Raw genomic sequence first — 27,176 nt, forward strand, 5'->3', positions numbered from 1 at the left:
AAGCTCGTAAAAAAAAAACAAGCTCTGAACTTTCTGTAACACCTCACAGTTCAAGAGTTAGGATTTGAATCACAGCTATGAAGCTATTTGAAAGTGTCCTGCTTTGCATCCCTCTGCTGCCATGCCTTCTTCTTGGAAATGGGAGCATCAGAACGCCATCAGGTCAGGAAAATCAGATTCTTTTGAGCATTTGTGATCAGCTGGAAATCACTGTCTGCAACATTCAGAAGAGCATGTATCTCTGCTCTTCCATGTGTGCCTGACACCATCAAATTCAAGTTCCAGAAGCAAAGTCACCAGGTTCCTTGCAATAGAGCTGTGGCCAGGGACCCACGGCATGCAGCACTCAGTGAAGTGTCATCCCACTCAAACAAAATGTTCTGGCAACATAAACTTCTGTCCTAACTGAATGACATCAGCAACACATTCATATATAAAGTGCTTTATTGCAGTCAGAATAAAGAATTCTCTATCAAATCTTGTAGAAATTAAAAAATTATATATATATTATATTAAAAACACAAATTTAGGGAAGGGAAACTAAAAGATTCATCACTTAAATAGCAGTGAGCGGGACAGATCTTTGATGGCATATAAAAATAAATGCTTTCTTAATGTGTACTTTATTATTATTATTATTATTATTATTATTATTATTATTATTAATGGTGCTCCGCAAAGCCTCCTGGTGTGTAAGGTGCTTGTGTGAGGAACAACGCTGCTTCTTGTTTTTTATGCTCCAGTTCATGCATATATCTTCCAGACCATAAGGGCAGCCAGGCAGAGTAGCCACTTGGCTTTCAAACAGATTTCAGTGGGGACTTAATGCAAGAAATGTTTCTACTTGCCCTTGGACAGGAACTACATTTATTACAGAAATTACAGGTTCATTTTTGGGGGGTTAGACTGGTTGACGTCCCCAGTATTAAAAAGGGGAGGATGTAATTCCTGGGTAACAGTCCTTATTATAAGAGTACTTCCTCAGTGACCAGCTAGTCCAGCAAACTGGCTGAGCTATTCAAAGCCTCTTTCAAGAAAGACTGTTTGCAGAGGCCCTGCTTCCATGTGTGGGTCTAGTACTGGTCACTGGGAACATACAGGTGGTTGTTTTACCAAAGAGGTCTGGTGGTAAATAAACTCCTCTGATGTTAGTGATGGTAAATAAACTTCTCTGAGAGTCCTCTGATGTCAGTGATGACCTATGGTATGGGAGGAGGTAGGGAGATGCTCTGCTGGATGACAGAAGGCAACAAGCTCATCCACAGCCTCAGCCACTTGATTTGTTCACTTTCAGTATAAACACCTCCGTGTCTGCTGGTGAGCCTCCTTGCACAAGTCCCAGGCTCCCAGAACCAACCTGGCATATCACTGCCAACCTCTCTTGCCCACCTCCTCGTGAACTCTTTATAAGAAGGTAGGGAGCAAACAACCACTTCATCTAGGGAGCATGTAATGGTAATGAAAATTTACCAGGGTCTGGGTCGCCATCCATGCCCATTTGGTTTTAATCTTTTTTTATTTATTTTTTATTTTTATTTTTTTTTTTACATAATACTTGTCATTTTTGATTGCATGTGTTTTGGAAAAGGGGCTGTACCTGCTTATGTTTTGATAGTACCCATAACCAAGTTCGGTGGATTCAAGTATGGAATAATAGCTAAAGAAGAGTAATTCAGCAATAACTTCATTAGCACTTTTTTTTTTACCAGTAATGAAGTCCTAAATACTGATGACCATGGATTAAATATACTGTTAGCAACCAAAGCAAAAGGATCAATGGATACTCAATGTATATAAAAGTCCTAGAAAGACTGCCCAAGGAGCTCTCTGACTATGAATGCTCACTCGTGCTGGAAAAGGCTCCTGAATTAGCACAGGACAGGCTCCTGAATTAGCACAGGACAGTCAACCCAAGACCTTCTGAACTGGCACAGACACCTTTTGGTCTAACAGTGTTCTGCACAAAAGACATGGAATAAACAACTGCCTTTGTTGAAATCTCTAGTCTAGAAATGACTCCATTCATTTGCTTGACTTACTCTTTTATTTCCTCGGATTCATAATAAAACTTGCTAAATGAAAGCAGTGAACAGCTTCAGCCATGTTCAACTACTGAATGTCCAGAGATAAAGGTGCTCAGCCCTGTTTTTCTGTGGGAAGTTTCGGAGCTTGAGATAGGAGAAACTGCCAAGGATCTATGAAAAGCTGGAAAAAAAAAAAAAAAAAAAAAAAAAAAAAAAAAAAAAAAAGTGGCAATGGAGAGTGTCACAATCTGTAGACACCATGTATTGATATTATTAACCATTGTGTTTCTTCCTCATTTGGAACCATGCTTGCCTGGCAAGCCTGGATAGCAGCAGGATGTGACCAGGACTTGCTTTCTCTGGGCTGCCTCTTGTGGAGGGTTTGGGCAAACAGCATGGAGAAAGAAAGATGAGAGGTGAGCAGCAGACTAGAAACGGGGCAATGCTGAGTGCTCCCAGTGGTGACTTGTCCCCATTTACCATGGGGAGCTTGGCTCAGTGATTTTTGCTCCTCTCCAGCAATGGCATGAGCGGTGGCTTGGCTGCTGTGGGAGGGAAATGTAGGACTTTCTGCTGAGCCATATTACAGTTGCTCCCAAGCACTGAAACTCACTGGGGAGCTGAAATGCAGAGCAGGGCTGGTGATGGAACTTGCACAAGCGCTGCCACCCTGCTCCCCTAAGCACTGAGGCAGAGGGGCTGCAATGCAGACCTGTGGTGTTTCCCCATGATGATCTCAGTCTGAGGTCCAACTCTTTCAAGCTTTGGCACTGAATGCTCTCTTTCACAGCTAAAACCACAGAGGCAAGGTGATCTTGCCACGGGAGCCCACGCAGCCATCCTTTTGCCCTGCATACTCGCAAGCTCTGCTCACGAGTAGGCCCTTTTCCCCTGACACTGGCCACCACCTCCTGCCCCCTGCACCCCACCTCTGCACTGCCCACAAGTGAGTAGCAGTGGGGGACCTGCCCCAGGTGGCACGGCAGGGGTGACACAGTGACATTCCTGTGCCCTCACAAATCGAGAAGAAACCCTGTTCCTCGCAGCCCCACAAGGAGCTCGCCAGCAGGGCTGAGGCTCGGAAAGGATGCACGAGGGATGGCTCCAGCCCTTGCAGCATGGGCCAGGGCAGGACCTATCGGCAGCCTGGTGCATGGTGGCCCTGTGGCCTCATGTCTCAACCCAGCAAGGCTGCAGCTAGTACTCCTTGGCCTCCTGCAGCTGGGAGAGGTACTCCTCCTCAGCCGGGTTGTCAGCACACCGCTGCCCGTTGTTGGGTGGCCGCACGGCGTGGTACCGGCTCCAGTCGCCCTTGCAGAGGATCCAGGGCAGCATGTCCACCTTGTAGTGCAGCTCAGGGGAGAACTCGGTGCTGATGAGGTTGGGGACACCGGCACCCTTGCCCCGGGTGATGAGGCGGGTGTGCTCATCATAGCAGCAATGCTGGGCCGCCAGTGTCGTGCTGTCCAGGGAGAGCATGGAGCGCAGGCAGAAGCGTGCCGTCGGCTTGTAGATGTCCAGGCGCTCCTTGGGGCCGCTGGCATCCCGCCAGCGGAAGCTCTTCCCCTGCTGCTCATCCCGCAGGTTGACGGCGCTGTAAACGGCCTCCAGCGGGTAGGAGCAGGGGCAGCTGGGCAGGTCCGTCAGCACCTTGCTGAGGTACTTGGTGAGGAAATCACTCTTGCAGTTCAGCCACTTCTCGCAGCTGTCCACATCTGAGGGAGAGGCAGTGAGAGGGTGAGCACATAAGCATGCCTCTTTGCCCCACCACCGTTTGCCCACAGCCTTGCCAGTCCCACCAGGAGAGCCCTCAAACCCTTGGCAAAGCCACGAAGCTCCCTAGGAGGGGAAGGACAGCAACATCCCACCATGGGGCAGCTGCAGGAGTGTGGGCCGCAGGCTGGCTTCAGCCACTGTGCCATGGAGTAAGAACGTGTCTACCATGTCCTAGCAGGCTGTAGGAGTCACTGGGTGTCCCAGCATTGCTGGCTTCTAGCACCAGCCTGCATACGGCAGTGACAGGACTGAGGTTTGGACACCAGACCCAGGAGCCCTTGGCACTGCCCTCCCCACCAGCTGCATCTCCCCACAGGGTTTTGCGTGAAAGCACCCATGCCCCCGATGTGAGGACAAGGCAGAGGCTGACCTGAGTTGAACAGCTCCGTGGTGTTGTCACTTCTGAAAGGAGTCTCCTCTGTGGGGAAGACCATTTCCCCCTCTGCTCCTTGAGAGGGAAAGAAAAGGCAAAAAAAAGAAAGCAAAGAGATGGACTGAATGTCAGGTTTCTTTCCAAAGGGCACCTCTCCCTCCACTGCTTTGGTGACAAGGCCCTGTGCCTGCAAGGAGAGTCCGTGAGGAAGACAGGCAGGAGAGACTGGGCCAAGAGGGCTCAGGCCCAGGGCTTACGCAAATCCCAGCAGATGGAGCTGTCCCTCTGTAAGCCTCGAGACTAATTTCAGTCTCCCTGTGAGAGAGGTGCAAGGAGCTGCATGTGGAGCTGGGCTCAAGCTCCACCATCCCTGGGCTTCATACAGCTGCTTGTGGAGCCATGAGGCCCCACCAGAGCTTCTTCCTAGAAACAAGCACCAAGTTCATTAGCCCAGACCACATCCAACTCAACTAGCTCTTGAACCATGAGCTGGAGAAGATGGACTTGGCACTTGAAACCTGGGCCCGTTCCCATTTTGGGGAACAAGGGTCCTCTCACTGACCTGTTTGCCACAAATGTCCCTGCCCTGGGCACAGCCCACTCCTTGCACCCCTCTCCCTCCCCATGGTGCCCCAAGCCCAGCTGCAGCAGCAGGGGAACAAACCCACACTGGGTGGGATAGTGCCCCAAGGGTGCTCGAGCACCAGGGGGTCGGGGGCTCACCAGGGCAGCGCGGCAGGTCACAGGTTCTTGACTCTGTTGCTGTGCAGGCATAGCCACAGGACCGGGTCCTCTTCTGGTTGCCGCTGCCACAGGTGACACTGCAAGGGGACCATGGGCTCCATTCCTCCTCATCTTCATAGTCTGTACATGGCATGGGACAGGCAGAGAGGGATGAACCTTGCAGAAAGCCTCGGCAGGAGGGGAGCCAGCAGCCACCCCAGACATCCCTCAGCTCTGTCCTGCCCCTGAGACGCCATTTACAGGGACACAGGGCTACCCAGAGGTGTCTGGCCACATGGTGCTGATGGCCAACACTGCCCTTGCTGGCAGCCCCAGGCAAAGGCTCTCATTCTTACAGCTTTGCTCATGGTCGTGGTGACCCAGCTGGGCATCACTGCCCATCCCCATCCTCACCGGACCTGCCTGACCCCACAACCACAATGCTGCCAACAAAAGCTGTCTGGTTACACACTTGTGGATGGGAAGCTCCAGGAGGAGTTGTGCTGTGCTCCCCTGGCCTGCCCCCCCACTGGCACCCACATCTAACCTCTGCAGTACTCCTGGGAGATGCTCAGGCCTGCAGCAGAGGTTTCTGGCTCTGGTGTCACCTCAGAGAACTGTTACAAGGGCAGCAGCACTTGCAGCTAAACATTTGCACCATATTTCTAGTCTGAACGTGTCTGCTGGAGCCCAGGCTTTGTCTGATGACACACAAGGGTAACTCCTGCTGTGAAGCTGGCATGCCAGGCTGCTGGCAACCCCAGCCAGGTGCTGCCCATGCCCACTGGTGTCCCTGATAATTTCCTAACAGGAGCTGAGCACAAGCAAGCTCTGATCCTTGGTGCAAGGGTGCTCATCCTACAATGAGATAGGGCTGCAGTCGGGCCAGGCAGGGGAGGACAGCGATGGTTTGCAGGGCAGGTGCTGCTGCTCATCCTTGAGAGGACTCACCGTAATTGTATTTTTCCTTAAAGATCCAGTTCTTCTGCCCGGGCCACCGTTGGTCCCAGTCACCTCCTACTCCACTGAGCATGGACTCCTCCTCCTCATAGTCTGCTGTTGTGTACTCTTCCTCTTCCTCCTCCTCTTCTTCCTCCTCCTCCTCTTCCTCCTCCTCCCTGTCCCCTACATCCAGATTGTCATCCTCTTCCTCCTCCTCCTCCTCTTCTTCCTCAGTGGTGTCAGTGTATTCCCAGAAAAGAGGCCAGAAGAGGTCCTTGTGGGACAACCACTCAGAGGATGTCAAGGACCAGTCATTGCTTGTCTCCTTCAACAAGTCCATCTCCATCTCAGCCTGAGGATCGTCCACTACTTCAATGGTCACCTGGAAGCCAGACACAAGGCAGAGCAGTGAGACAACGGCCTGGCCACTGGATGTCCCCTGGCACAGGGACTGCCTGTGTGCTGACTCTATGAACACAAGCATGAGAGGTCATCTCATCTGGAGGGGCTGAGCAGGGGCAAAGTGGGAGGCGCTACTTGTGGCAGCTCAGCAGGCTGGCCAGGGGGTCTGGTGGTCACCCAAGCAGCAGAGCTACAGAAACATACCCTGCTTTGAAAAGTTTTCCTGTCAGGGAATCAAATCAGGCTGGGGAGCCCAACCCATCCCGCCCAGCCGTGCTCCCCACCTGGATGTTGGGGTTCTGGGCGCTCAGGTCGACGTTGGCCAGCCCGGGCAAGCTCTGCAGGTCCAGCACGAAGGGCAGGCTCTCCTCCTGGCCGGCACCTCCAGGCTGGGGCACTGCCGGGCTCCTCGCTGCCTGCTGAGCCGCCCCGCGGCGCCGGTGCCGCCGTGGTCCCGCCTGCCCACTCCGCCGCAGGCCCCGTGCCTTGCCCGATGGCGGCAGCTCCTCGTCCCTGGCAGCACGGGGGTCAGACGAGGCAGAGACCTGCAGAGGAAGAGACTGTGAGGACGGGTCCCTCGCCTGCACAGGCACCTCCTGAAGGTGGCAGCTGCTGAGCGAGGGGGCATCTGGCAGGAGCAGGCAGGGTCCCTTGGCTGCCGAACGACCAGGCTGGCCTCATATCCCCACGTCCCTCACCTCCGTGCTGGCACAGAAGGGCATGAGTCAGAAGGATGGAAACCGGAGATGGGAACAACTGGCAAAGCCCCCCGTGGCATGGGTGTCTCTAGGAAGGCCCCTGGGGCCCTGTGGCTCCACACAGGGCACAAAGGTGCCCGAAGCCCCGGCATCTCTGCCAGCAGCATCTATTTCTGGCTGTCCAGCTGAAACCCCCTTTTGTTCGCAAGCTCTTGCCCTCTGCACCAGCCCAGACGAGAGCAGCAAGATTAACGAAGAGAGCAGCATGCCCCTCCCCACGGGGGATGCGGAGAGGCATTTCTACCTGCAATTAGAGCCAGATGGTTTGGGGAAGGACTCCCCTCCCTTTCATCCTGATCACTGGAGCACTTCAAAGGCAGCTGGAGCCTGGCCAGGCTCTCATGAGCACACACAGCCTGTCCCCAGCCCTGTGCCCGCACATCAAAGCCTGCGCGCCCTGTCCCTGGGGGAGGGAAAAGAGCAGCAGGGACACTGCTGGTCCCTTGGCTGCTGACCAGAGCAGACTGGATGCAGGGCAGAACCTGTGACAGACTTCACCAGATGGGCCCTGAGGAGCTGTGGGAAGCAGGGAGGTTGTGCCACCCGCCCAGGAGGAACCTTCAGGGCTCCCTCCTCTCATCCAGCACCGCAGAATGCAAGGCAAATGGGGCTGAGACAGAGCCCTCTGTCGTCCCATCCAAGTGTTTTTAGGGAACAACTCACGGGAAGGATGCTTGGCTTTGCCCCAGCTCTTTGCCATCTCTCCTCTTGCGTCAGACTGTCACCCTACAGTGGGGCATGCTGTGGTAGGAAATCCCAGACCTTCCCTGTGCCGCTCCCAGCCACGGCACAGAGCTGGTGCCTCCTGGGGGAAAGGAGCACTCTGATGCAGGCACTTCCAGGGACACAGGGGGACAGCTGGCCATGTCCTGGATGTGCTTGGTGAGCACTGGCCACACAGCACCACTCACTGGCACTGGGCTTGCTCCCAGCTGTGTGTGCCTAATGCAGCCCCTGTGCAAGCACGGCCAACAGACACTCGTGCATAATTTGCAACGAGCTTAACAGGGCTGGGTACGCTCGTTTCACAGATGACCCAAATTTAACACACATGGAAACTGAGGTCTCCTCTAGCAATGAGATCTGAGCTCACCCAAGGACGTCACAGTGACTGAGCCAGGAACAGACTCCAAGTCTCCAAACTTACCCTCAGTGCCTAATTCAGATTTTACGCCCAAACAAGCTCAAGAAATTCAAAGTGCTGTTCCCACAGGGAAAATGTAAAACTGCCACAGGGGAACTGCCTGTGGGAGTGTTACCATGCAGGCAGAGCTTCCTTTGCTCCCAGATCCTCCAGGGGCACAAAGGCCCCTGTGGGTGTCTGCTCTTAGTGGCCCCCATGGGTGGCCCCCACTGAGCTGCACCCCTGGCAAGGAGCAATTAGTTCTCTGTTTGACTTCCAGCAGCCCCCATGCCTGCCTCCAGCTCCTCCACAAAGCGCTTCCCGGCCCCATAGCTGCTGAAGGGCCGCCACCACCTGCATGGGCTCTGCGGAGCAGGGTGTCCCAGGAGTAACTCCTTCGGTGACAGTCACTGCACCGTATATCCAATCTTTCCCTCATCCCAACACATGCATCACTCTGAGGCTTTGCTGGGTTAAAACTTGGCCCTACATCAGAAGATGTCCCTCCTGACCAAGATCTCTGCCCTAGCTGATCAAGCTGTGGATTTTAGCCAGGTCCTATACAGCCCAGCATGCCTCCATCCTGCTGGGTGGGTGCATCTTCCCCATGCCACTGTGGGGTTCCTATCAGGGCCTCAGGTCCCTGAGGGTTGCAGCCCCCCACGACACCCACCCTCTCCTCTGCCCTGCCTAAGCAACAGCTGGATAAGGCTGTCAGGCCTGGAGCTGAGCTATTATGGTGCATTAGCTCACAAAAAAGAAGGGCTTGCCTGTCTGGAGTGAAAATGATCTTAAGGATCTGTTGAGGCTTTGCATGGGGTTTGCGTGCAAGAGGTCACACACAGCTTCTCCTCTCTGGGCCAAACCTGGCCATCAGTAAGCCACTGCACACCCAGAGGTCAGCAGCACTTCCCCTCTCTTTCCACTGCCAGGAAAGCACATTTGCCACCACACACCAGAAACAGAGAGCATCCTGCCTGGAGCCCTTCCCAAGTTGTTCAAGCTCTCCCACATATTGGACTACCTAAACACTTCAGGGCACAAACTCAGCAAAGATGTTAGAAGTGGAAGGAACTCATCAGCAATTCACCCAGTGCCAGGCCTGTTTAGTACAGGGGAGGGATAGCGAGGTGTACGGGAAAGGTGTAGGGCAAGGCCAGACATCTTTTCTATGGAGACTAACGGCTGATATTTTCCCATTTCTAGCCTGAAAACCTCTATTAAAGTTGCTTGGAAATCTGAAGATGACAAAGAGAACAGCTGCAAAACCATTCCAAGGGATGGAGAGATTTCTCCAGTGAAAGAGTTGTCCAATTCAATTTGTTTGTCGGGTTAAAAAGATAAAGTGATGACTTGATTTCCTGGTTCTTGAAGGAAATAATCCATCAGGCGCCAGGGACTCTTTAATCTAGAACAGAAACACATAATAGGAACCAACATTTGCAAGTCAAAGCCAGACCATGAAAAATAGGGACCATGCTTTTAACACTGTAGGTGACTAACCACAGGAACAAGCTAACAAGGAAAGTGGCAATATCTCTTGTGGAGACAGTCCAACACAAGGTACCATCAACGCATATGTACAGCATCTGTGCTATGGAAGAAACATGGAGATCTGATTATTTCCTCTGGTCTTAAAATATGCAGCTTGGCTATAAACTTCTCTGAGACTCTGAACTAAGCCTGTGTTAAGAAACCACAAGAATGACATTCAAACACCGCAGCTCTGACATAAAAATGATTAGAGATGTGAGATCTCAGACCCTACAGCACTTTAAAACCTGAAAGCATCAACAGATAGTCCCAGTGCTGGGCCGTCCTATGACAACCAGGGACACAACTTTGCTGCCACCAATAATTGCCGATACTTGTCCTCCCCACATGTTCTTCAGCATCTCTGTAGGCACTGAAAGCTGCCAGGGCTCAGCACATTAACCCACTGGCAGCGCTCTTTGCAGCTCCACGCATTGCCGAGCAGAGCTGCTCTTCGTTACAGGGCTAAGCACAAGCCAAGCATGCTTGAGTCAGCTCTCCAGGGAGCAAAGCATGGCTGAAGCCTGTGCATTGCTTCCACCCACATCTGTCCTGAGCCCATTAGCAGGAACATAAACTCGTTTAGCTTGAAACCTGTGCACATGGGAGTCAGATTGGAGGCAATGTCCAGGTTGTGCTTTGGGCTCGTGAACACTGCAGTGAAGAAAATGATGCATTTGCTAAAGGCCGGTGTTGCACTGTGGGCTATAATTATAAGGAATGTGTTTTTTTCTTGCTTAATCATTACTGCTTGTATTGTTTCTTTTGAATGGCTTTACTGAAACAAGAACCCAACCAGAAGTATTTATCATTTCCTGAACAGAGCTGACCCTACACAAGTGTCTTCCTAGTGTGCACAGGGGTGCAGGCTGATGGCTTCAGAGGAAGCCCAGCCTGGCTGGAGCAGCTCCCATGCTTCAGTCAGTGCCTCTGTAGAAAGGCTCAGAACAGCTGTTAGGTCTCCTTCAAATAAAGGAAAAGTCTAACATTTAACACTAGGGTCATCAATGGGGAACAAATTCAGCATGCCACCCTGCCTCTGCAATGTACGGCAGTGGACACCTCCAGCTCCTCCTCTTCTTCTGCCCCGGGTGACAGACAGCCCTGCCAGCAAAGGGCTGTGGTGCGGGTAAAGCACAGGACCGAGATCTCCCTGCTGCTCTCCTCACTTGTCCACCAACTCACACAAGTTCTTTCTTTGTTTTTGTTTTGTTTCTTAAATAAAGACACAAGCAGATCCATTTACCTTCTGAGAGCTCTGCAAGTGCTTGCGGAATAGATAAGCCATTTGGTTGTTGTTCTGCTGGGGGCTGATCCTGTTTAAGACAGGCCAGTAGGAGCTGGCAGCAAACTGTGGGCTGTGCGGATCATTGTTACGCCCCCACGATTATAGTTTTCACGCAGTTATCAAAATACTTCAGATCATGAGGAAACACTATCTTCTAAATGGCCGCAACCCAATCGTCCGGAGCAGGGAGCTGCAGGAGGCAGCATCAAAGGCTTCCTCGTGTCTCTCAGTTATTTCACAATTGCAACAGCTGCAATCTTAAAACTCTTTCCAAGCTCTGGGACAGTGCTGTCTCGGAGGCACAGCCAGCCGTGGTGTGGAAGACATCACACACAGCATGGAGAAACAACAGCACGCAGCACTGCGAGGAGCAGGGACACAGCGTGGTTGTGTACAAGGCCCAGATCAGGGTTGCCAGGGTGCCCTCAGCGCTCCTCACCACATGCCCACAGCTGCACAGCCCGGACCCTGCAGCAGGCTCTTCTGCAGGCACCTGGACCTGAAATGTGCCCATGGTGGCTTCAGACAATTTCCCAGGCCTCTCATGACATGAAGAAGACAAGTAGGAGCCCGGTGGCTTTTCAGCTCTTGTGGCATACTCAGGGATGCCCCTGAGGAAGGTTCCCCTAACGGCTACCACAGCTCAGATTCTCCCTCCTGAGGGAATCTCAGGAGAGATGCAAACGAACCACGCTGCATTGCAGGACGCCTAGGGACGCTGAGGTGTCCCAGCATGGCACCTGGCTTTCCTCACTCTGGGACGTGGTGCCCAAGGGCCAGAGCTGCTGTGATGCAGTGTGACAGAGGGTGTGGGACCAGGGCCCCCATGGGGACCAGGCAGAGAGGGGGACAGACACACAGCCATACCCTCTGGTGCTCTCAGGCAAAGCCCCTTGCTCGGGCACATGTTTTCTGTTAACATAGTTGAGCTGTAATACGCATAAGCTCTTAATGCATCTGACTGAGTTGCCGTTAACTTGTTCCAGCTCTAAAACCCGTGTGCTCCAGTAACCATTAACTTGTTCCAGCTAATGATATACATTTGTCAGCCTGCACACTGCAGCCCTCCAACTGCTCCAGCTGCTGCCGCTGCCACCACCGCAGCCCAGGCAAAGCTGTGAAACAAACCCCCCCCAAACGCAGCGAAGCAAGTTCCCCTGACCCCTCCCTCCCCACAGCCAATGTGCCACAGTTCCTGCCAAGCTGCCTGGGTTTCTTTTTCCCCAAAGAGAGAAATCGGAGGAACCAGCTCAAAGGCAGCCACCCGCTGCAAGGGGAGACCCCAGCCATCACCCTGCATCATCCCCTAGCCCACCAGCATTTGTCTCTTTTTGTTCGCTTTGAAGCCATGTCCTTCCCCTGGAGACTAAAGCAATCCACAGCCAGTGCCCTTCACACCAAAGACACCCAGGACTCCCAGGCAGGTGGGTCACCATCCTCTTGGCATCTTCATCTCTTAAGTGCCGAACAGATAAGCCCCAAACAACTTCCCAGAAGTGCCCCAGGAGTCCCAACGTACAGGGGAGGCATAAAAACTGAACAGCTCTGAAGCACACCATTCAGCCTGATGGTTACAGCTGGCCATGTCAAAGCATCCGATAGGAAAAAAAAAAAAAAAAGTTATATTAATAAAAAAGTCCTTGTATTTTTGCAAGCTTCTGTCTGAAATTGAAACATTTTTACACAGAAACACTGCTGCCATCTCTTCCCTGCTTCTTGGCTACAAGCTCCAGCATTTTCAATGGGAACTGAAGCCATGCTCAGGCGGACTGAGCGGCATGGTGCACCTTGCTGTCAGGACTGCAGGCTCCCCTACAGGAAACGCCCAGGTGTCTGGCCTGGGAATTGTCTTCAGTGGAAGAATATTTATCGATACCATGGGAAGCAGAAGGCTCTATTTCCCACTCCCTGCCCCAAGATGCTGACATGAGCACAGCAGCTGTTACTCCCTGGCGCACACACCGCATTGCCTCGCTTCTGTTTGCAGCTGGGCTTGAAGGGGCCGTGTCTGAGGCACAATCTCCCACCTTAACTGTCTTTAAGGAGAAGGTCTGCAAGAGCCCAACACCCTTCCCGTATTCTGGCTGGTGCTCAGCCCCGATTTCAGCTGCTGGGGAGTTTTTGGCCACTGCTGACTGGGAGCAAATAAAGGGGAGTGCTTCCCAATGGCAATGCCCTGTGGAGCGATTTCTGCCTAATCCCTTCCCTTACATGTGCCTTTTACAGGAACCCCTTTGATTCCCACAATGGGACCGCAGCAGACCCATGTGTGCGGTGAAAGGGGAAGGAGCCCCCTCATTGAGCAGCTTCCCTACACCCGCTCCCCATTGTTTGCGCTCCTGACTCAGCCCCAGGGCGGGAGGGTTTTCAACTGTGTTGACTAAGATAATTTGGCACTTCTCAAAAGGAAATTTGCTACAAAGGGTAAAGTACCTCCCCGCGCACAAAGAGGCCCTTTCAGAGCGGAAGGATGCTTCAGTGCACGTTTTGTACCCGCAAATCCGACCTCCGCCAAGGACAAAGCCAGGGACAAGAACGCTTAATTGCTGAAGAAATGAAAAGGTAAAAAGCACATCCGCAGGCAGAACGACTCTGCTACTGACCCAGCCGCACCGCACGGCCTGGGGGCTCCCCAGCCCAGCAGCCCCCCGCAGCCTCCCCGGCACTTGATTTTAAATTTTATTTCCCTTTGCCACTCTCGCTGCCCGTGCGACCAGTAAATAATAAGTGCTGTTCTCCCTTCCTTAATTCTCATGGGCCAGGCGCCAGTCGCGCCAGGTGCTGCAGCCAAACGCAGCCCTCACGCAAAGCCTGGCGTTTCTTTTGTTGCCATCCCTTACCTCTTATCCGAGCAGCCGGCTTGCAGCCTCAGACCAGGGCAACCCCAACAGCAAACTCCAGCATGGATTTCCACTTTGCAGCCCCCCAGCAAGCCCATTGGTGCCAGGTTTGGCGCCGCGGCACGGTGTCACTGCTGGGACGCTCGCTACCAGCATCGCTGCTGTCACTGTTACTGGTATTTCTGTGCACAGCTATTTAAGTGGGTGTAGCTGAATGCAGTTTTAATCCCTTCTAGTGCTTGCCTTTCTAGTGTGCTAGAGCATCACTTATTTTGTATTTACTAGAAGAGCATGAGAACTGGCTTGAATCATCAGAAAGAATCCAAACATCTATTAGCAACGCTGAAAGCCAATATTTTGAAATCCAGGGAGTTTATCAAAACATATTTTGCATTTAACCCCCCTGACTTCATAAATAAACAAAGCATTAAGCAATGTGAAGAGCTGTCCCTTGTCACACAGGGGACACAAGCTTTTCCAAGCACTGTTATCCTGCTCTGAAGAGCCACTGGCCTGTGTCACCACCTGGACCTGCCACATTTCTGTCCAAGTCAGTGAGGGACGCATCTGGCCTGCAAAAGCACTTCTGAAAACCCTGCTGTACACTTGTCTGCTTCTTTGAAGCCACTGAGAAGAAACGTGTCCTAATTTCTAACCTAAACCCTGTAACCTTCTGAAATGCAGTCAAGAAGCCTCACAATTAATAGATGTCTTCTCTTGTTAGATTTTTGGTCATAGTTTGGGAAGAAAGTATTCAACTTTCAGCTGCCTTTTCAACCGCCAAAGAGACTGAAGAAATAAAAAATACTTCTGCTACATCTGTTGCTTGTGCTGGACTCGGGTAATTAGGACAAAGCTTCTCTGCACAATATCACAGCAGAGAAAATGCAAATGCCAGTGCTTGGTCCTTTTGTAAAGGCTGGAAGTGGCAGATCCTTACCGAAGTACAGGACTTTGGGACATAGCCACAAGGCCATCACCCACAGACAAAGCATGCTTTCCCGCAGTCCTTCCTGCAATTAGAAGACTTTCTAACTCAAAAAGTTGATGAAAGCCTTAATGTTTTTAATTTTTCTAAATTGTTTTAGTACAGAAGGACAACTGCGAGGCTCAGTACAGCTTATAAAAATCCCATTTAAGTTTAAACAGGGGAAAAATGTTTGCTTTAAATAAAGATGCTAAATTGGAGTAAGTCAATTGTTTAATCGTTTTGATCGTCTATCTGCTCTGCACCGTCACTTCTTTGCTTCCCCAGGCCCCCTTCACTCTGCCCACATCTGCAGGGCATTACCCATAATGTAACCAATACTCCAGATGTGGTTGCCCTGCTGCCATAGAGACAGGACCTATCAGCTTTGCAACATGAACCATCTGTGCATATGACCCAAAATCACTCCGGCTTTTTTTCTAACCACCATACTGCTGCGCTCGTGCTGTCCACTTGGCTACTCCAAATTCGACCCCACATGCACCAGAAAGAGGATTTCCTGCCAAAATGCAGCCAATGCAGCCTTCTGCCCACTGCATCAGCTGAACGCCCCAAGCCCAGAGGGGTGCAAGGAGTGCACGGCACGAGGAGGAACGGGAGCAGTGACAGACCCTGGGAGGAGTCCTCTGCTTGTCCTTCTTGTTCCTCGGCTGAACCGCCGCCCTCCAGCCTGTGCCTACAAACTTGTTTGATGTTTGTATTTCTGCAGGAAGCACAGGTCCTGGGGACAGAGGCTCTGCTGTGTACATACCGATGTGATCTTTGGCCCGCCGCACAACGCTCCCCATTCAGAACCATTTACAAACTGGTACTGAGAGCAGCTCTCCTCACTTGCCACGCTGCTGCAGATGTCAGATAAACACCAGCCTGAGGCAGCCCTGCAGGGTCCTGCCGCGGGGACTCTGTAACGTGCTGGTTGTCCCTGCCCTTCGCTCGTGGCCCCTTCTGCAACGTAGCCACAATCATTTTGTAGATTTCACGCTTACACCCCTACACTCTGCAGCCAAACAGCCCGAGCATGTTCAGCCTGGCATTTCCCTGGTGGTGTCTACACTTATGCTTGAAGTTTCACAAGAAGCACTGATGTGGCATTACCAGTGCTATGGCATGCAACATCCCCAGCGGTCCTGCTTGCATCCCTCAGTCCCCACGCCAGCCGGCACCACAGCAGGCTCAGCTGGCAGCACTCGGCAGGATGCAGCCCGTACCCCCTCTGCTCGCTGTCAGGCTCCCCGTGCAGCAGATGCGTTTTCACACTTGTTGCTTTCGTGCCATGCTGTAAGGACCTCGCCATGCTGTAAGCGCCCGGCGGGAGCTGCCAGTGTCGCTCCCCGGGGATCAGCACCGTGGTTCAATGCAGGGTACGTCCCCAGCACTCCGCACTGCAGAACAAACCTGCAGCTCCCCGTACCTCTGCGCATCACCGGCAAGGGCCGAGCCGCTCTCACTTAGCCATATAGTGTCACTTTTCCCCGCCAGCCCTTTCACCCCTTCCAGCGTTCCTAATGGGGCATTTCAAGCACAGCCCTGCCTCCCAAGCCGCCAGCTTTCCAGAGAAGGGCGCCAGGACGGCGCAGCTCGCCCCAGGCACCCCGGGCTCTGGCGGGGCAGCCGGCCCGGGGGACCGAGGGGCGGCGGGATGGCGGCGGGACCTGCCCCGGCCGAGCTCCGCCGCCTCTTATTCCCGCAGCGGCGGCTCCGAGCCCCGGCAAGCCGCCGGCCCCGCCGGCCCCGGGCTCCCCTCCCATAACCCCGGAGCTGCGGCTCCGTGTGGCCGGGAGCGGGCTGTGCCCCGTGGCGAGCCCAGGTGAGAGCCCGGAGGGACGCCCCCGACCCCCCCGGTGCCGCCGCCTCACCTCGGCCAGCTTGGAGCTCCTCTCCTTCGGGCTGCTGCCGCGCTGCCTCCTCACGGGCAGCCCCCTGACGGCGGCCAGGAGGGTTGTCAGGAAGACAAAGCCGAGGAGCAGCACCACTTTCCCTCTGACCAGCGGCATCCCGCCCGGCTCGGCACGGCTCGGCTCGGCACGCACCCCGCCGGGCACGGCCGGCCGCCGCCGAGGCCGTCCCTTCGCGGGAAGGGGGAAAAAGGCAGAAGATAACCCCCCAAAAAGCACAAGGTCCCGCCGATGGGGTAGGGGCTGGGGCCCGCTCCCTCCCGCCGCTGGCCGAGCACGCTTCGGGCTCGCCTGCCGGTGCCACTGATGCTGCGGGATAGCTGCAGCGCCCCGCGAGCGTGTGCGGGCGGGGGGGACGGGGGGAGGAGAGGGCTTCGCCTCCCCACCCCCCGTGCTAATCCCGCCGGCAATCTCATTGCCTTTCCTCCTCCCCCACCGGAGTCACTCCCCGGGGCCGCCGCCGGCCCCGGCCCCGCTCGAGGGGCTGCCGGCGGTGCCAGACCGCCTCCTCGCCCCCCTCCGCTCCGCTCCTCCCGGGGCCGCCGCCAGCCTCTGACCCCCCGCCGGGCCGGGCCGGGCCCGGGGCTCTTTGTTCCGCTCTCCCCGGCTCGCCCCCCCCGCGGCACCGGGAGGACCCCGGTCCGGCCCCGTGAGGCGGGACGGGAGCGGCGCCCGGAGGGGCGGGTGGCGGCCGGGGCAGGCCCGGGCCTCCCGCAGCCTCCCCCGGGCAGGGCCCGGCCGGGCGGCACCGCGGCTCTGCGCGCCCCGGGGCTCGCGAAAGGAGGCTTCGGGCGCTGCCCGGAGCTCCCAGCGTCGGTCCCGGCCCGCCGGAACGGTGGGGGGCTGCTTTCTGGGGGGCCAGGCGGGCAGCAGCCCTCCGGGGAAAGGCGCCGCGAGGAGGGAAAAAGCGCCTCGGTGAAGGGACACGAGCACAGCCCCACACCGCAGCCGGGGCCCTGCCCGCACCCACAGCCCAAAGCAGGACCCCGAACTCCTTCTCCAGCGCTGACATCTGGTTCGTGCAAACTTGGGGCCGAGACAAATGGAAGGAAGTGTTTAAAACAAGCTCCGGACTGCAAGACAGATGTGAGGTCAAGCGTCCCATGTGAGATGGATCAAGAAGCCCTTTCAAACATTTCATTAGCAGCATGACAGCTGATAAGTCTGACAGCCACTGTATGCACTGGTGGAGGGAATCCCCTCCAACAGCACCCAAGGGCAGCAGGCAGCTTACAGAGCTCCCCTGGGTGCTGTATGCCCGGATCAGTCATCTCTGCAGACCCACCTCTCCACAGCAGCATCCCAGGCCATGCTGTACCAGAGAGCAATGAGAAACAGCCAAACATACATCTCACATGCAAAAGTTCCTGACTTGTGAGCCCCAGGACAGAGATGGACACTAATCTGAGCTCTCAAACAGGCTATACCTTTTCTCAGCCCCATTGGTATAGCTTTAAGAAAAGTCACAACAGAACTTCTATTTTTAAATTCTTTATTATGCAGAACATAGAATATATTTGAATGGATTTTTTTCCCAAGCATTTTTTTCTCCAGTGTTTTTTTTTTTTTTTCTTTACATGCATTGTTACCTTTTTAAAGCCAATGTACCATCAGTTTTATCTTTCCCCTGCCCATAGAGCATCCGACTTCATGTTAATCCCAAGTGTAAAAAAAATTAGACATCTGGCATAAAATATTTTGGGGGGAGCCCATTTAAAAATTTTATCTAAAATGTCTTATCTACAAAAAAATCCAATATATTATGTACATTATAGCAACACAGAGGCATAGGAATACAGTGCAATTCAAGACTAAGTGCTGTGACTTGGTAATTCTGCCCAGGGCTTGTGGAAATGTGGGCCACCATTGGCTTTGGGACTGCTAACCTAAAGCCTCAGGCTCCAACGTTACTCTCATCGCTCTCAAACTGTCCTGAAGTCAGTATCGGAAGGCTGGAGATGCATTTAGCTTAATACACCGTTAGGGGGTAGCAGAAATACTGTCTGGACAGCGTGAGATTTGGCAAAAAAAGTTACTGCTTTACAATGTCCAGATGCTTTGGTGCACATTTCACTTTGCCAAGGGTATTTCTGGAACTGCACCAACCCCTGGCGTATTCAAGTGAGACCTGTTCACCTAACGTTGAGAAAATTAATTTGCTAGCTGCCACTGCTTTTGAAGTCCCTGACCCTCTCAGTAATTCTGCTTTCAGCAGCCCAGGGACCAGTTACCAATGTTTGCTACATGGGAACATCAGTGCAGAACTGCACTATTTTTGGCCTTCACATACAGACACCTCTCCTGCTCCTTAAACAGCTGCTCGCCAGGCTCAAGCACAAATAGAGTCGAACCTCTCCCTCCCTCCCCAAGAAAACAGCAGTACGTATTGCTTAACTAAGAGCACAGAGTATTCTTCTGTGGGCTAAAATCCACTGCATTCTTCAAGGTCAGTTTTAATTTCAATTCTTCATACCGAGAGTCACAGTTTAAGGCCTTCGACACACACCACACTCATCTCCTTCACCCAGCCCCTTTCGGGGATGTAAACACAACAGCTCCAATGTCTGCACTAAACACTTCTCTTCAAAGATAATGCACAGTACCTCGTCACACAAACACTGTGTCTGTGCTTTAAATTCACATCCAAATCTATCACAGGTAAACAACTTGCAAGACTGGGAATGTTTACAGGAATACGAGCCATCACAATGACATCTGAGTTGTTTTTTGTTGTTTGGTTTTCCTTTTGAAACCACGTTCAAGTTACACAGGTCATACGACCGGTGTTTTTCCCAAATGGTGGTCTTATACCACCCGGGTGCCAGCTCCAGAGCTGAAGCCAACAATTCACCTGATGAGGGGTCAATCCCGGGCATTCGCAGACAGTTCTGTGCTTCACTATGTTAAAACAGAACAGACCGCAGGCACCTCAGCTCTCCATACAGACGGAAGGTGCAACCCACACAGATCCCAGCACACTTGGCTCTTTCACAGAGCGAGCACAAGCTGCAGGGTTTCAGACTGAGCATTTTACACTGGGGTAAGTCTCCCCAAGTTTCATTCCATGACGAATTGAGGGAGCTTATGCACAGCACTCCAGGTACAATGGTGCTAGATTTCTCTTAGATGACTCTCAGATGAAACAGACATCTCATGCTCACGGCTTTCCTCCAACCTTTCCTATCATCTGTCTGAATAGATAATATGGCTTCTGCATGAGAAAACTGCCATAAGCTAAATATTTTTCAGAGGTAAATAAATGAAAATTTGCACAGAAGGAAAGGAAACACTTGCTAACTTGGTGTGGAGAAGTTTTAGAGAAGTGTCCCTTTGGCCACTGAAAGTTACATTCCTATCTTAAGGATCCTTGTTCCAGTACACATGGAAGATCCCTGTACAGCTGAGAGTAACTGGTGACTGACTGCCCCATTCCTCCATCTCTGCTGTATCAGGAAGTCAGATTTCCTTCATCCACACAGCACAGGGCCGGATCACTGATTTCACTGGAACACTCCCCTTTCCTGCTCTGTGCGAAGGTGCAGCTCTGAATCTGGGTACCACTTCTGCACTCTCAGAGGAAACATCAAGAGAGGATGGATGAAGCAATTCCTTCACTGAATGACTTCATCGTGGTAAGATGTTTGGTTGGTTCACTCCTGAGTCTTTGCTTAAAGCAGAAGCATGCTACACCAATAATCCAAGAACCAGAACAGTTCTCTAAGGATGCTACTTAGAAGGAAAAAAAAATATAGAAACTGAACAGAATTAAATACACCATATACACAGATACTATACAAGAGTTTGTGTTTTCTGTAGAAACAAAAACAAACACTTTGTTACAAAACAAGCAAACAAATGAAACAAACAAACAACAATAAACAATAAAAAACTTGGTTTTCCTCTCTTCTAAAGAACTAAAGAGAAATTATGAATCAGGCCCCTTAAGACAAAGGTCTCCTACTTGGGAAGGCCAGATTCTAACAAGAAGCAGATCTCTTACTCTTTGCTGGGTAATAGGAGATTCTCTTTCTTAAAAGAATATGGCCATCAGCCTTGAAAACTATAATGGTTCTGAACTCTTCACTCAGCTCAGCAGAGGCAAAATTTTGCTTGCTAAGGTCTTCAGAGTGGTACTGGGAAGATAACTATTGTATATTTACAGGCAAGTTTAGCCAATGTACAGTACAGGGCAAAAATCCTTTGTTCAAAAGCAGCCTTCATTTTCTTTTGAATTTTGCATCTCTTAAGAAATACCAGGAGTCATTTTTAATTACAATGTCTCAGAGAAGTTGGCAGGGACTGAAGTCTATTTCTTAAGCAGCTTTTCTTCCTTTGTGATGTCTCAAGATTGGTTCTTTCATTCACTTCTACTGCCAGGACAAAAAGGAGACAGATTTTGGGTCAGTACATATCAAATCAGCAATCCACCCCACACGTAACCGTGACAGCATACATGCTGGAGGCTTGCCTAGCACCAAACCAGTAGCGGTTTGCTTCTTAGGCTGTGGGAGCGGAGTTTTTCAGTAGGTGTGAAAAGATTTTCCTGGCTTTTAAGTTAACAATTAACTGAATATGAAAGTGCTAAATGTTAGACTGCTTAATTTTCAGAAGTAGTTTCAACAGGTACCAGACTATGGCAGAACAGGTTCCCCCAAATAAGAGACCTCCTTGGGTGTGTATGGGGAAATGTTGCTTCTCAGAAAGGAGTGCTGAAATGTAACCAAGCAGTCTGCAAATGCTACTAACTGCCTGAACGATTTCTGAAATGTCTTTGCAACCCAGAATTCAAAGTCATGCAGACAGCATAAGACAGCAATAAGATACTAAAGGGCCGAAGTTTAGCATGAGCACAATCTCCCTTAAACAAGAACAAATGGAATCCCAGTATGGAAACCAATAATTTTAGAACACTGACAGTTCCAGAAGCATTACACAGGAGTTATCTGAATTATTGATATTTATCCAGCCTTTTTTCCTCCCTTCTAAAAATAAACTGCTCTAAAACTGAATCCCAGAGACAAGACTAAGACTAGAGACTTGTAGAATCTGTGATGACCCATCTCTGGCTGCATCACAAGTTTCAAACTGACTGACCATGCAGTGGGTACCAGCACGCTGTACACCTGAGAAGGCTCAAAATAGCTCCGTGCTGACCCATGCCTATACCTCTGAGTAGGTTGGTTTTGTCAGCTCTTAAACTATTTAATGATTGAGTCAACTAATTTCCTTTTGTTCCCTGCTACAATCAAGAAAGAAAAAAAATAATAGTTCTTTGAGGTAAAACTTCTTGAAGTCAGAAAGCAGGTCACCTGCTGGAATGTTAGAGCTAGTCCTGGGCAGAATGCAGGTGAGAAAGGTTGAACTGATAAAGTAAGCTTATGTAAGTGCAGTTTACTCACTCTGTGGCTGAACAAATGAGATTACTCCATAGCCATCAAGGCTGCACATGCAGGTTACGAACTTCTTGGACTGCGCTCCAGAAAGCTAGCGCGTACACACTGCGCTCCAGAAAGCTAGCGAGTCAACATTAGGGGACTAAGACAGAAACCCTTACCCAGATCTAGTTTGAAAACAGTCAGTTTTAGCTCTTCTCAAGTAATTAAACTTCTGAAATTCAATGGTAAAAAACTGAAGCAGTGTTTTGTAGTGCTGTTACATTAAAATGTAGTAAGATCTATAAAGATGTGAAGATAGATATTATATAAAATAGAAACCAATTCCGCTGTGATTCACTAGATGTATTTGCAGAACTGCTTGGCTGCAGTGACCGAACAGCTCCTTCCCCATTAGCCAAAGAGTGAACATAAAAGAACTTATATATTTAATTGATAAACATATATTATAAGTAAATATATGTATGTATATATATATATAGCAGCACCAAATTGCTTTAAGCTGCATTCTGCTTTAGCTTTAAGATGAAGAATCCGTTTAAGAAACTCCACTGCCACCTGCAAAGGGCATCATGCTAACCCAAACTCAAGAGCTGGCCCAAACCCAACTGACAAAATGTTAAAGCATTACTATTTTTGCAAATAACCTACAAGTCCAGGGAAACAAAAACACACCAAGAACTATACTGCAACTGACTCCTGTTGTAATATTTTGGTATCTTTTCTATGATCCGTTCTGTTCACTGAGAGAATTCGAGACGCTGTGACTGCGGAGCAGACCACCTCTAAGAGGCACTGCAGCAAAGGTGTCTATTTTAAACTTTGATCAGAGTAAGACAGCATGGAACTTGAAAAATAAAGATTACAAACAGCAACTGGCTCAGTGAACATTAATTTGATCTCACAGTAACAGAAATGGGAAAACAAAGACCTCAAACCAAATGCAGTTGTGAGGACAGTTTCTCTTTGCGGAAGGCCTATAGAGACATGCAGCTGCCAGCTAAGAGACCTTTTTAGCTAACTGAAACATACGATTCAAGATACAAGCTGTCTATACTCTTTGCATAAGAGCCTTGGACAACAAGGCCAATGAAGAATATCTCATACGTGACAAGAAAAGATCAGTGTGGCAAAGAGCAGCAATCATTGTTTCACAGATCTGCATGAAATAAGTGGTTCCCTAATAGGCATCCATTGTACAGGCCTGCTTATTCAAAGGTTCTGGTCTTAAGTAAACCATAGCAAGCCTTGTGCTTCCTGTTAAGTCCAAAAGCACCCTTCTAGAACTGATCAGCTTCCAGATGTACTTGTTTGTGGTTTTATAATAGTTCTAAAGCAAAAGAAAAAATAATCTGAAGATGAGAAAGCAATACACACAAAAAAACTTTTTTTTAAAAAAAAAACAGGAGTATGTCAGAAGGAAGACAAATCATCCCATTTAAAAAATAACTAACACAAAAATCTCTCCATCACTTACCCTGTATCAAGAGGACAATTACTGTCAAAACCAGGAGACAATCTGATATCCATACTAGGAAGGAAAAGAGGCTAGAGTCCCCAAAGTCTTTCTGCCTGTGGCTTACAGAACTAAATAATATTTGGAACAATGGTCCTGTCAGTGACATGTCAGCAACACATTTATTTTAAAAAAGCTAAATTCAAGTTTTAAACACAAGTAACTGCAAAAGGAAAAAGCTTTGGTTGATTATCCATCTTGTCAAATACGCCAAATTTAGCAATCAACAGTTTCTCTAGGAAGTTTCCAATGAACAGACAGGTTGGCTCACTCCTTACTGGGAAGGTCAGACATCTAGCAGTGACACTGGAAATGCTGCCATGCCAGCATCACACATGCTCACAACATCTCAGCCAGCATTTGGGAGGCTAATGGTGCATACAAAGTCTGAGCTGATCAGCCACAGCCAACTCAGGTTGCTGTGAACTTATTGAGACAAATAAATAAAAAAAGCAACATGTAAAAATAAAGCCAAGCACCTCTAGGGCCAGACCCTGAAGACACAGGAATCAAAGCTTTTTTTTTCTCCTCTCCCTATTTACAAAATGCCATTGAGAGCTGATGTGGCCACTTCAATATTGTGAGGAAATGTCTTTTATGCTAAGCAGTCATAAGTGTGTTGTTCACAGACTCTGCGGGCTGCGTGCCACAGTGTCCCACAGGGTGTGTCCCTCCCACCAAGGCACATGGAAGGAGTTCAGTCTTCTGTTTCTTCATATGTAGTCTCATCAAATGGCCGGTCCAAGAGAGGTACCAAACGGTGACGGGAATATTTCAGTTGCAAAAGGTCCCCAACTTCATTGATTTCTTTTAAAGCCTGAGAAAAAGACCACAGTGTATCAGCAGAGGAAACAGATGCAAAAAAGCTATCAGCACATCTTTCTTTTTGCATGCCAACAGAGCACTCTGACAGCAAATCAGGATTTCACCAGGCACTAAGTTTGCAGGTTTGGAGGTGTGCAGAATTTGCTTTTGATTTTTGTATTTGAAAGCCTCTAGACCAAGTGAGCAGCACTGGTCATTTAACTGAGAGTGACCCTACACTACCTGACTACTCCAACTCCAAGGCAAGAACATAAAACCCATCAGTATTACCCCATATTCCACTGTCAGCCAAAATAAAGCCATGTCTATTCATAGGCAGATCAACGGGGAACAGTGCAGTCCTGTAGTCCCAAGTCCCAATAATTAATAATTAATTAAAAGACCTTTGTGTGGATTCTGACTGTGCTTATTGATGGGGCACACCAGGCACAAACCTACGGATAACACTCCCTTCCTAAGGGGTTAATAAAGCTGAATCAGAAAAAATGTACCTGTAGGTTTGACTCTTCTTTTTGTATCATTCAATATGAAATAATTGTGCATGCCAATATACTGTGCCTGAAATACTATTGTTTTTGAAGTACAAGGCAGTGAAAAGCAGCCTGTGATATTATGCTAACAGCTTCTGTTGATGTATTTGTTATATCTGCATTTGACTAATTTGAGTTGCTCATATGTGAGATTTTTTTTTTTTTTTTTTGCCAAGGGGAAGTCATTCAAGGTAGGACCCCAAGCATTTTTTATTATTTTTAATTCCCTGGAAACAACCCTCCCTGACTGTTGCCACAAAGAGACCACCTCAGCAACTGATGGCCCAGAACACTGCCAGTGAGCAAACAAAACCTTTCACCATATGATACACGTGCAAATCATATGAAGTTTACCAGAGATCAAGCAACTGCAAACATAATAAGGAAAGTCGATACTCATTTAATCATGCAATCTCTTTGATAAGAGAGTCTCACAACAGGATTTGTTAAAAGTCAAACTCTAAGCTTTGATTTATTTCTCTACAGATCATTCCTGGAACAATGTCCAAAAATAAGTCAATTGCTGCAGATGAATTTCTAACAGTATGTGATGCTAATTATCTTACACCTGGCAAGTGGCAAAGATGTGTGCAGAAGATCACTTTCAAGTTCAGTGTGATTTTTGAACTCAAATGTTGAATATTAAATGTGTTCAGATCGGTACATTCAACATTCCTTTAGAATGCCACTGATTCAACAGTAATGCTCTAATTTTAACATGCTTTGGGTCAGATGCCTGTCTCCTGAGAATAGTTGGCAGACGAGGCTTAATATCCCTACATGCTTTTCCTTCCTGGATGAATAGTCCAAGTTTTTGTTTCTTTAAACAATGGCCCCTCATGCTTGTTATATCTGGCAGCAAGAACTTCTCCACTCTAAAATCTGGGGGAATGACAAGCCCAGAAGTTGGACCTCAGTTAAAAAAAAAAAAAAAAAAAAAAGCACAACAAAACACCAAGAGCATGGGCACAGTTTGCCAGAGTTTAAAGTAAAGACCTCATATGGAAACAATTTAAGGTTGAATTTCTGTTGAAAGAGTCTGTTAACTGTTATTCTTGAACGCAGATTTAGGATTTTATTAATTTAAAACAAAAAGGTCCATGTGACTAGCAAAGCGTACAAAGGAAATGGCATTGGTGAACTCTGACTTCAGGAGAGTGTAATATATTTTTCATCACTGAAAAGAAAGCACCAGCCCACAGGGATGCAGGTTATGAGGGACTTCACTCTGATCCTGAGCCAAATATTTTCAGGCAAGGAAGTCTTATTTACATAAAACGGTTAAAATTGTAACTGAGAACTGTTCCCCGTCATGTGGGTTTATTTAATAAGAACAAGGAAGCAATACAAATATCAGCATTTACAAGACAAGCTTCTCTTCCCCATAGTCCAAACCTGGATTAATTTTGTTTAGAAAAAATGCCACGATAACAGCACTAGTTAGCATCCATGCACACGTGGATGGGCTACCCAGTTCTCCTCTCTCGGACTTGTAGAAGCTCTCTGCCAGCTCTCTCCACTTGTACTCATTTCAGTTTTTTCCTCTTGGATATTGTTGCCACAGTTCAGCAGTGGGATCAGATCTGATGCTGCCTTAATTACTAGCTGTCTAAAATCAACTCCCTTTCACTACAACACAAGAAAAACAACACAAAGTCACTGATACAAAGACTTGTTCCTTATTAACTCCCCTTGCCAGTGTTCTGGGTTCAGAGCATTCAGTTGTTTTGAACTTTGAAGTGGTTTATGCCAGCTTGGAACAAAGCCTCCACATACTGAATTAAATCAAGATTTCTTCATTCACTTCAAAATTCACACCTCATTTTGTCCTTGATTAATTTCCTTAGGCAGACAAGCCCTAACATATTAAACAAGTATTTCTTTTGGTTTACTGCATTTAGCACCTACATGGGTACTCTAGAAATGAGTTTAGAGTTAAATGCACAAAACTTGAAATATTTTCTGGAAAGTTGAAAGACTTCTAAGTAGATTGATTAAAAACAAAAAAACTTTTCCTAAGCAGGCTAATAAAAGTTACACATTGTTTTTGGAAAAGAGCAAGTATAGTACTTGTAAACATTCTGTGAAAACAGCTTGTTAAGGTTAAGACTCCAGCTAGTTGCTAACAGAGAAGACAAAGACTAGCTGACAGCAAGAAGTTCTGTGGCAGTGAAGGATGAAAAGTTTGAAACCTTTTTTTGACTTGTTGGTAAATGTCTGTTTATATTACAACTCCTACTAGCTGTT

General features: G+C 49.5%; 2 protein-coding genes across 3 annotated transcripts in view; both read right to left on the reverse strand.

Moving 5' to 3' along the window:
* Nucleotides 1–1,439: 1,439 nt before the first annotated feature.
* ISM2 (isthmin 2) lies at nt 1,440–16,869 on the reverse strand. Of its 2 annotated transcripts, none has more exons than XM_035328361.1 (6): nt 16,627–16,869; nt 6,525–6,785; nt 5,848–6,220; nt 4,897–5,037; nt 4,171–4,248; nt 1,440–3,739 (listed from the first exon to the last, which is right to left on the reverse strand). In XM_035328361.1, exons 1-6 carry the CDS (start codon nt 16,762–16,764, stop codon nt 3,222–3,224), a joined length of 1,509 nt encoding a protein of 502 aa, XP_035184252.1. In that variant the 5' UTR covers nt 16,765–16,869; the 3' UTR covers nt 1,440–3,221. The 2 variants fall into 2 exon arrangements, with proteins under 2 accessions (XP_035184252.1, XP_035184253.1); XM_035328362.1 differs by lacking the exon at nt 16,627–16,869 and adding an exon at nt 6,939–7,624.
* A 1,274-nt stretch (nt 16,870–18,143) lies between these two features.
* Nucleotides 18,144–27,176, reverse strand: part of SPTLC2 (serine palmitoyltransferase long chain base subunit 2) — a 74,354-nt gene continuing 65,321 nt past the window's right edge. The window contains exon 12 of the mRNA XM_035327101.1: nt 18,144–24,391. Within this exon, the coding sequence (XP_035182992.1) occupies nt 24,272–24,391 (120 nt within the window). The 3' untranslated portion in view covers nt 18,144–24,271. The remainder of the gene's footprint in view (nt 24,392–27,176) is intronic.

Source organism: Oxyura jamaicensis, chromosome 5, assembly GCF_011077185.1.
Source record: "Oxyura jamaicensis isolate SHBP4307 breed ruddy duck chromosome 5, BPBGC_Ojam_1.0, whole genome shotgun sequence".
Lineage (NCBI taxonomy): Eukaryota > Metazoa > Chordata > Aves > Anseriformes > Anatidae > Oxyura > Oxyura jamaicensis.

Excerpts from the sequence above, each read along its gene's own strand:
- ISM2 (XM_035328361.1), bottom strand. The coding sequence starts at position 16,764 with ATGCCGCTGGTCAGAGGGAAAGTGGTGCTGCTCCTCGGCTTTGTCTTC. Across the intron at positions 5,038-5,847 it reads TAAGGAAAAATACAATTACG|ACTATGAAGATGAGGAGGAA; the intron begins GTGAGTCCTCTC and ends TGCCATGTACAG. Across the intron at positions 3,740-4,170 it reads CACGGAGCTGTTCAACTCAG|ATGTGGACAGCTGCGAGAAG; the intron begins GTCAGCCTCTGC and ends CCTCTCCCTCAG.